We start from the raw sequence: 10,606 nt of genomic DNA on the forward strand, positions 1-10,606 counted from the left end.
TAGGGATCATGGGAGTTGTAGGCCAAAACATGTGGAGGGCCACAGTTTGGGGATGCCTGGGCTATAGTCATGTCCCTACCTTTTTAATGTGTTCGAGATATCACATTAAATGTCCCCACCTCTTGGAAGTGCTTCAGACTTAAGAAATGGTCTTGGAAAGAGTTGCTAATGTGATTTCTGGTTTTTCAAATAAGAAACTGAAGTTATGACTTGCAGCGAGTCGATGTGAAAGACAATTTCCTGTCTTTCAGGAAATATTGGCTCATTTGCATTTAACAATGATGGGGAGATTGTGCCAGGTGTCGCCTTTTCCTGTTCTTCCTGGGACCCTGTGAAAGATGAGTTTCTTTGTGAAACGAATCTCAAAACACTTAAGCCAGATCCAGAAAGACTTCTAGAATTGAAAGGTATTAATTCTAGAGCTGCACATGAGACCAGCAACAAAAGGTTGCCACATGGGGTGCTCCTGATCACTGCTCTAATCAGTCAGCCATACCTTCCTCCACAGCAGTCCATGACTTCTGAGCCTGCTCAGTCCCCGTTGGGCTGTTTTGGGGGAGACTCCTGCTTCTAAAGGTTTTTTTCTAAAGCCATTTTTTGGGGGGGAGTGGACTTCTGCAACCTCAAGGTTCCCCCAAATCTCGCTCGTATCATTGGTTTTGTTCCAGTGACATACTATAAAAGCACATAAAGCCTAAACAGCAGAAATGGAAGTAATAATTAAAAGTTATTTTTTTAAACAGGGAGATCCTGTGTAATGGAAACCACATGTTTCACATGGTGCATTCTTAAAACTATGGAGTTCGTTGCCACAAGTTATGGCGATGGTAGAAAAATTCATGGAGGTTAAGGTTATCAATGACTGTGAGTCATGATGGCTGTGTATTACTAGAGGCAGTGGGACCAGCGCTCTATATGTGTTCATAGGAACTCTTCTCATTATTATTTATGTATTTCATGGTTGAACTCGAGCTCTAATTAACCCATAAAAAGAATACTGTGTGGGCTGCTATTGTGAATAGTAGAAACGGGTCTGAGGTGGTGGACATCTATGAAACAAGCAGCTACCTCTAGCACATGATTGAACTATTTGGGGTGATGAGGCAATTGGAAACAGGAGAGTGCTAAAGAAGTAAAACCCAGCAACAAAGAACTGCTTGGAAAGTCAGACGAAGGAGTGAGGTGTCCAGTGCCTAGCACCCAAATTCAGCACACACGACCTACTCCAATGCCTGTTGACTGACTCAGAGGTGAGGGTAAGAGCTGCTTGACAATGGAGCAGACTCCCTCAGAAGGTAGTGGCCTCTCCTTCATTGGATGTTTATAAACAGGTTGATGGGTTTGTCAGGGTTTCTGCATTGCAGAGGGTTGGACTAAATGATCCTTTGGGTCCCTCCAACTCTACTGTTCTGTGATTCTAAGTACAGGTATGTCTAACATACTTAGAAACACTGTACACCAAAGTAAATGTGCATTGCATGTCAGCATTATTTGGTAACAACTTTCGATTATTTCACTGAATATACGGTATTCCAATAAAGAATCTTAAAGGGGGGGAGAAGTGATCTGCTATGAGAATACATAATAAATTTTAAGTGAATTTTGATAATATCTAAAATTATCTATCTAGAGAAATAACAAAAACCATTCCTGTGCCTATTTATTCTGGCATGTCCTACTTCAGGATGACTTTCACTCTTAAGAAGGTGGGCACAAGATTACAGCTGAAAGTTGTGATCTCATGCACGTTACTTAGGAGTAAGTTCCCTTGAGCTCAGGGGAATGTATATAGTTGTATGCCACCCCAATCTCCAAGCAGTACAAGACTCAAGGGGTTACAGGTGCTTACCCAGGGTTTGGTTTCCTGAAATGAGGGGTAGCAGGGACTGTGGTGTCGTTATGATAGTTTATTTACACATATATACAACCTGAGCCTCAGTGGCGTAGCAAGGTCTTGTGGTACCCAGTGCAGAAATCCCCCCCCCCCATTGAAATTGAAATCTGTCAAAAAGAGTCGCGCAGGCGATCGCAATGCAGATCCCGCCTTCTCTCCCTCCCTCCCTCCACCCCCTATCAAAGAAAGCTGCGCAGGCGATGCTGTTGCTGGTCCTGATCCTGCCTTGCCTTGTCAGAGACACGGCTCCTTCTTGCCTCCCTCCTCTCCTCTCCATCCTTAAACCAGTGTGTGATCTCTCTCCCTCCTCAAACCAGCTGGGCTGCGGAGCTCTCCTAGGTGCCGCTTCTCCTACCCCACCCCACCCCCAAACCAGCGCACCTTGGCCCTTAAATGAAAGGCAAAAACCGGCGGCCGCAGCCTCTCCCACCTCTGTGCCCTTTTCGGGAGTCCGCGTCAGCCCCAGAAGGACCATGCCTTGCCCTGTGAGCAGCACAGCTTCGACTGCGGACACACAGACACACATACAACACCTGAGCAAGGGCAGGACATGGACAACCAGGGAGAGCAGGACCTGGCCGACCGCGGATGCGCCCAGCCACAGAGGTGGGTGTGTCGGCATCGCGATGCAACTCAATCCTGCTCGATTCCCTTAGCGACTCATACTTAGAGGGCAATTACCAGGCTGGCCTGGCGCTTGCAGCAATTGAATCTGTGCTGGGTGCAGGAATTAGAAGAGGGGCTCTGGCATACAACCTACCCCCCCCCCAAAAAACTCATAACACTTGAGCAAGTTATGTGTGGTCTAGATGCTTCACACACAGCATAAGAATCAGAGTCCCTCTCTGTAGGGCCATGTCAACCCATCTTTCAGGAGTTTTTTCAAGTTTGAAAACAGGAATTGAACCAAGGGTGGGGGATCTGTGGCCCTCCAGAGGTTGCTGTGCCAAGCCAACATTTGATCGCATCATGACTGAAGACATGAAAACTCTATTTAAAAGGCAGACATCCACGTTGAAAAGGAAATCAGCGTTGATTCAGAACAGGTATCTGCCCTCATTTGAAGTAGAAAGTTCCTGAGAAGCCAGACTCACTTCTGCAGCGGAAAAAAAAGCGACACTCAGCACTGTTTGTAGGCACAAACTTGCCTAAGTAAGCCATGAAATAAAATGCATAGAATACTTGTCACGCACTAAGCTGCGTATCTTTTGTGCAGAAATGCCAAGCTAATTTGTATGTATAAAACTGTTTGCAATTATGCAGATTATTAAAATAAGTTGTGTGTTTGTGATGAAGGTTAGAAGCAGGGGACAGGAAAAGCTGCTTGCACCTGGGAACCTATTTGGAGCACGTTGAGTTTCATGTGCCTGTTTTCTCTCAGCTTATCTGCTAATTTGCTTTGGTTTGTGGTAGCCAAGAGCTGACACATGGTGAGATTTGGAAAACCGCAATAACCACACTAGCAAAGTCAATGTTCTTTTTCAAACTGAGACAGAAGAACAAAGGCTTCAACGTGTAGGTTTTATTTGCATGCGTAACAGACTTTCAGGCAAGGTGCTTTAGAAAATACCTTATATGTGTTTTCAGCACTTGGAAAACATCTCTCATTTTCTGCAGATTTTAATAACCACGGCAAAAGGTATCACACTGAGCAGGTAAGTCCAGCTAACTGCAATAGGCACGATAGAAACTAAACTTCTTCAGATATTTTCTTGTTGCTGAATATAATGCACTGATCTACATATGGAGTACTTTTTTCTTAAAAAAATGTTTAGGGGTACTCTCATTTTGACTCAAGAAAATCACCATTTTATAGTTCAAATCAGGAAAAATAAATACAGTAAATGGACAAAGGTACAAAGCTTCATAAAATGTTTAGGTGGATGCCCCCCCCCCGAAAAAAATTGTATATATGTCTGCTTAACGGATACCATGACAGTAATTCAGATGAAGAAATAATCAGATTTAATAATATGATTGCTAGCATTTGCTTGTTCCACAGCCTATTAATTAAAACCTCTTTTAGACTGTAAATCTAAACTTGCTTACAAGGGAAGTAATTCCTCTGAACACAGCAAGGTTTACTTTCAGGTAAATTTGTACAGGTTTGTGCTGTAAATGCATCAAAGCAGGGAACTAACCTGAGAGGCAATGGGGTTGTTAGAGGATAAATATGCAAATGAAATACTCAAAGAAGCAGAGAAGCAAAATTAAGTATTTCAATCTGCCTTCACTGCAGAAGGTATCATCCTTCCTTACTAGATTTATTTGGACCAAACGACGTAGTCCACAGTAAATGGAAAGGAACTGTGGTGTAATGGCTAGTCTATATGTCTTGGGAAGCCAGGCTTAAATCCTCACTCGGCTATGAAAATCACTGGATGAACATTCAGCCCTGTGACCCTCTTTTTAATCCTCACATACACCATCTTGAGCTGTCTGATGGGAAGGCAGAATATAAAAGGAATGAACTAATTATTTACCGTATTTTAAAAAAATATTTTGTTTTACAGGAAGCTATTCATAAATGGAATAAAATAAATAAGATCAACAGTCCAGGCACTTTGGTCCCAGGTAAATGGATTGAAACAACTTTTAAGGTTGAAATGTGCTGTGTTTAAGACTTCGTGTTGTGTGCACAGGAAGCCACAACACATGCATGCAACCATTCAGACATTACTGGATACACTTATTTTGTTCAACAAGGAGATTCGTCTTCATTGGCACCACTCAGCCAATACTTTTCACAGTAAGCTTTCTTGTGTTGCAGCCTTTGGTTTATGCTGAATTTTTCATTCAGTTCCATGTACTTTCTATACTTTATTTTTTTTCATGTGCAGTAACTTAAAAAAAAAGCAAGTCATTAAAAAGCCCAAATCTGCATCTTCACTTATTCTATGTCATTTTTGCCCTGGTCTAGCTCTTGACATAGGACACCAGTTGGGCGCAACAGCTGATTGCCTTGCACTGGGATGTGTGTTTCACAGCTGTATGGGAAGATGCATGCAGTCAGTTCCATGGGGCCTGGATGAATGTTGCAGTGCCATAGACTCATAGAAGCAGAATTGTAGAGCTGGAAGGGACCCCAGGGGTCATCTAGTCCAACCCCCTGCAATACAGGAATCTTGCCAACGGATGTCACTGGGTAGACTCAAACCCCCAACCTTCTGGTTAGCCAGATGCACTAACCCATTGTGCTACTTGAAGGATGCAATGGGGCTACATTCTCCAGCCCCTAAGCTGTGGGACTCCCCACAGAGGCGCATCTGGCACCTTCATTATACAGCTCCTGGCGAATGCTAAAGGAACCCTTTTACCTTGGCTTTTGACACTTGACCTGTGTTGTATTTTAATTTAATTTAATGTTAATTTAGTTTAATGTTGTGACTTTCCTTGGGACCTTAGGGTGAAGGGCAGGAAATAGACAACAACAACAACAACAACAACAACAACAACAACAACTGAAAGCTTCTTCTGTATGTAGATCACCTTGACTGCACTGGAGGAAAAAGGTTGGTTTAGAAACATGTTCCCCACCCATCTACTTTCCCTTTGCTCAGATTCACTTTCAACAACTAAAATGCAACTTTCTCATAATAAAGCCGCAGAAAACAAACCAATATAAAAAATAAAAATAAAATCATTATTCATTTATTTATTAAAAAAACAATTATTCATAATGGTATTGTGCTTAGCTGTTCACGTTCATTAAACAGTAAAAAGTCCGGATTGAATGCAACCAAATCATATTCAGACTCACTGAAATCAACAGACATGTTAATCACAGCCGTTGATTTCAATAGCTCTGAGTCTGAGCTGCTTGGATTCAGTCCTTCATGTTATTCCACATATTGAAATTCTGGGAGAACTTAACATACACAGAGTCTTATGAAATCAAAGGCAGCACAATAGCTAATAAGTGTACTTCAAGAAGTTCAAGGAGACACTAATCTAGACTTTGACCAGTTTTTCCATAGGGCTTATTAGACCCATACTTTTCCTGTTTCATTTTCCTAATCCACTTCCTTTCTTTGCAGAGACTTTCTGTTCATCCAACTGAACTGTCACTGCCATTGCTACAAGTCTTCTCTGGTCAAAAGAAAGACAGAGCACCATAATGAGCGGGGTATGTCTTTTTCTGCTGAACTCAGTTCTCTTCGCCACAGAGGGTAAAAGAGGAAGCAATACTATGTTATGTATACTGAAACCAGTGAGGGAGATCAAGCAGAGCTGCCTTGAACTTCAAAGCCAATTCTGTTTCTTCCTCTGAGGCTGCAACCTGTGCATATTTGGTGTGAGACTTGGGGGAATTTTAGATTGTGCACATTCATCTTGATTTGTTTACAGGAAGATAAGAGAACATTGGCTAGCGGTTGTTGTGTCAAAACCAGTGGCATCTGACACTTTCCATTGCATTTCCCCTCACTTTCCTTAATACAAAAAGTCTGATCTGTGCAACCTGAATTTGCCTGCGTAAGTGACTGAATCTCACTTGAAAACAGTGACAGTTTGGAAGCCCCCTTAGGCTGCAATCCTAATTCCACTTACCTAGGAGCAAGTCCCATTAAGTTAGGATTGCAATGTAATTCTCATTGAACTTGATAAACATGTATGGAACTGCACTGTAACAATGGAAATGACAGCTTTTCTCGCTCCGGTTCACTGGTCAACTTTTTTCTGGTTCCTTCTGAAAAATATATATTTACCACACCTGCAGATTTGCCACATGCACTGGAAACAAATGCTAGGTGGAAGAGGCCACAGGAGATTATGTTTATTTAATATTTTAAGTTTCTTGTTCCTTATTCTGTCCCTAAACAGCTCTCTGAAGCAAGTCTGCCAACAGCATATAACTCAGACTAGGTTGAAATGCCCGTCCTAACTATCCTCCGTACAGGACTTCAGTGAAAAATATGTCACAGAGTTGTCCATAATTCCTAAGCATATTAGGTTGTAATAATAATAATAATAATAATAATAATAATAATAATAATAATAATAATATATTATTTATACCCCGCCCATCTGTCTGGGTTTCCTCAGTCACTCTGGGCGGCTTCCAACAGAAGTATTGAAATACAATAATTTATTAAACATTAAAAGCTTCCCTAAACAGGGCTGCCTTCAGATGTCCTCTAAAAGTGTGGTAATTGTTTTGCTCTTTGACATCTGGTGGGAGGTCGTTCCACAGGGCAGGTGCCACTACCGAGAAGACCCTCTGCCTGGTTCCCTGTAACTTGGCTTCTCGCAGCGAGGGAACCGCCAGAAGGCCCTCGGCACTGGACCTCAGTTTCTGGGCAGAACGATGGAGGTGGAGGTGGAGACGCTGCACAAACAGAATGCACAAGCTTTAAACAAAAAATCCAGGACAAATGTAAAATTTCCCCCGGATGGGCATGTAGGAACCCCAAAAGAGGACATGTCCGCCCGGGAATTCCTAGACGTATGGCACCCCTAAGTGTGCTAATCTAAGTGCTGATTCATTTATGACTTTGTGTGAGTTTATTAAATGTATGCATTTCTCCCTCTTTCCTCTACATCAGGCATGTCAAACCTGCGGCCCTCCAGATGTTTTGGCCTACAACTCCCATGATCCCTAGCTAGCAGGACCAGTGGTTGGGGAAGATGGGAATTGTAGTCCAAAACATCTGGAGGGCCGCAGGTTTGACATGCCTGCTCTACATGCACACATCCTATAATGTGTGGATATAAAGCTACATGTATGGGGTATGTGGGGAGATGCACTTTAACTGTGTCTTGATGGTTTTTTTAGGGTGGGGGAAGGGGAAGACTGGGCTGTAAGACCATTACTGTGTGGGAAAGTTTTGAGACCAAACTGTGCGATCACATTTAATGATGTTTGTGGTAACTTATTTTGCTGTGGCTATGTGGGACATCGTGATTTTATGAGATTTGCTGAAGCCAATCAGAAGTTAAGCAGTGTTAAAACAGAATTGACGACATTCCGAACGGCAGGCTTGCCAGCCAAGGTTCTCTGCTAGAATAGATGGAGTGAGGGAGTGTGTTGAGCCTCGTACAGGAAGTTTTTGGGGGTCATAGTTTGAGACAGACATGTGTGCCACTCTATGTACATTGCTCTCTCCAGACTAAAGAAATCCTGTCCCTGCCTTAATGTTGGTGATTCTCCATTCCCACTACATATATCCCAGGCCTTTCCTATGGAGCATGGAATTCCCCCTGCCTCGGAATGTAAATTTAAGAACCAGACAAAAGGAAGACCAAATGTTTTTACCAAAAGTTTTCCTTACCTAAACCAGAGCTTGCCAAAATGCGAGTTTAACGGAATCCATTGTCCTTTCAGGAAGAAACAACCATCGCAGATTATTCCGATTTGTATGCTGAGATTGCAATGCCGTGTGACAAGGATGAAGTCAGAAACTTTACGAAAGCCTTTCTTCCCATTGCTTACTCCCTGATCGGTGTCCTGGGGTTTGTGGGAAATATGTTTGTAGTGATGACATTTGTTTTGTATAAGAGGTCTGACTCTATAACTGATGTCTGCCTCTGCAATATGGCCATTGTAGACATATTGTTTGTTCTTACTCTTCCTTTCTGGGCAGTAAACTACGCTCTGGACAACTGGATTTTTGGGGATATCCTCTGCAAGCTCACCAAAGGTATCTATGCCATTAACTTCAACTGTGGCATGTTGCTCTTGGCCTGCATAAGCATAGACAGGTATGTTGCCATTGTGCAGGCCATAAAGTCATTTAAACTTCGGGCAAGGTGTCTAGCCCACAGTAAAGTGATCTGCTTGGCTGTTTGGGTCTCCTCTATGTTAATCTCAAGTGCTACTTTCATGTTCAGTGAAAGCTACGCACTTCCAGGCAATGCAACCACATACATTTGTGACCACAAATCCAGTGCAAATTCCAATGTACAACTGAAATTGCTGATATTAAGTTTCCAGCTTTTATTTGGATTTTTTGTCCCTCTGCTGTTCATGGTTTTTTGCTACACCTTCATTGTCAAAACCTTAGTGCAGGCTCAGAATTCCAAAAGAAGCAAAGCCATCCGTGTGATTATCTCTATCGTGGTTGTTTTTCTGCTGTGCCAAGTTCCGTACAATATGGTTCTCCTGGTGACGGCAGAATCTATGGGGAAACTGGACAAAGCTTGCCAGAGTGAGAAGCAATTGGCTTACGCAAAATATGTAACAGAAACTCTGGCTTTCCTGCACTGTGGTATGAACCCTGTGCTGTATGCATTCATTGGTGTGAAGTTCAGGAACTACTTTGTGAAAATAATCACAAGCCTGTGCTGTGTGAGACATATGAACTGTGGAACTACCCTTGGTTCAAAGATAAGTTCCGATACTGTCCACTCCAGACAGACAAGTGAAGTTTGTGAATGACAGAATGGATTATTGTGTATATACAACATCGTTTTTCTCGGGTAGAATCATTATTCAGGCCTCACACAGATATGCTGGCTTCTTTATACTGCTCAAATCAGTTCACTTAATACATCATGCCCGTATAAGCTTCTGCCACAGAAAACTGGTCAGTTTCAAAGGTAGCTAATAGCTCTTTACACATTTCAAATAAAGCCAGTCTCTCTGTTCCCATAGTGGGACCAGGTTTCCGGGTGTTTGCATGCATACCTCTTCTCTTCAGACATACCAGAAAAACACAAGATTGCCATCTTCTGGAAATGCAGGGACTCTTTCTTCCTTTAATGGGTGCAGCCGGCTCCTGTGTTGGTTTTGTTATAGTTCCACTTCAGCTATTGATATTAAAAGAATTATCGAAAGTGTGCTGTTATGGTTTGCCCCACTGCTTTCTTGAATTGGCTAAGTTGTTAGCAATGGCACCTGTTGACCACTGGGAATAGGCTTCTCTTTTGCTGATTGAAATAGGCTTGGGTTCCCCTCTCTGGCCCGTAATAGGGTTTTTAGAATTATCATTTTAATTAATTTTATCATATGTAGTCAAAAATGCAAAAACTAAAGGTAATAAGGGGGCAAAAGATAAAGGACCCATTCAAGAAGATATAGGAAGTTTTTTATTGATTGGTCAAGTGTAAAGGATAATGACTGCCCTCCATCCCTGATATACCAGACTATAGACATTGGGAGTTATTTCTCTCTTTATCTTGAAACCCTGTGAAGAAAAACGCTGCAAATGAACTTTAAAGGAGAAAATGTTTAAGATTATCAGTATACATAGTGACCGTGGTGCCTTAGACTTGTTAATACTCTTCCTTTGCGCCTGTTTTTTTATGCTTGATTTTCAATTTGTATTTTAAAAAAAGTGAATAAAGAAATAAATGATAAAAACAAGGTGAAGGTACATTATTTTTTAAGTTTTATCTGATGAGTTGATACCTTCAAATTCTGAATTTTAGATCTAAACTTTCCTTGATTTCTCATTAGTCTGTTATAAATAAAAAATCAAGTTAGATGTGTACCCGTTTAAAATCCTGTTTCATTTCCTTGTAGCTGAAACTGTTGCTCACACCAAAATAGCTCATCCCTGGGCTACAAGGGGGCCAAGAGGTAAAAAAATAATAGAAAAATAGAATCATAGAGTCAGAAGAGACCACAAGGGCCATCCAGTCCAACCCCCTGCCAAGCAGGAAACACCATCAAAGCATTCCTGACATATGGCTGTCAAGCCTCCGCTTAAAGACCTCCAAAGAAGGAGACTCCACCACACTCCTTGGCAGCAAATTCCACTGCCGAACAGCTCT

The 10,606-nt window shown here is 42.0% G+C and overlaps 1 protein-coding gene across 1 annotated transcript; it reads left to right on the forward strand.

Moving 5' to 3' along the window:
- The first annotated feature begins 2,261 nt into the window (after positions 1 to 2,261).
- Positions 2,262 to 10,395, forward strand: CCR6 (C-C motif chemokine receptor 6). Its single transcript, XM_035110644.2, has 5 exons — positions 2,262 to 3,549; positions 4,408 to 4,468; positions 5,300 to 5,406; positions 5,932 to 6,020; positions 8,217 to 10,395. Exons 4-5 carry the CDS (start codon positions 6,012 to 6,014, stop codon positions 9,267 to 9,269), a joined length of 1,062 nt encoding a protein of 353 aa, XP_034966535.1. The 5' UTR covers positions 2,262 to 3,549; positions 4,408 to 4,468; positions 5,300 to 5,406; positions 5,932 to 6,011; the 3' UTR covers positions 9,270 to 10,395.
- The last annotated feature ends 211 nt before the right edge of the window (positions 10,396 to 10,606 follow it).

Source organism: Zootoca vivipara, chromosome 3 (genome assembly GCF_963506605.1).
Source record: "Zootoca vivipara chromosome 3, rZooViv1.1, whole genome shotgun sequence".
NCBI classification, from domain to species: Eukaryota; Metazoa; Chordata; class Lepidosauria; order Squamata; family Lacertidae; genus Zootoca; species Zootoca vivipara.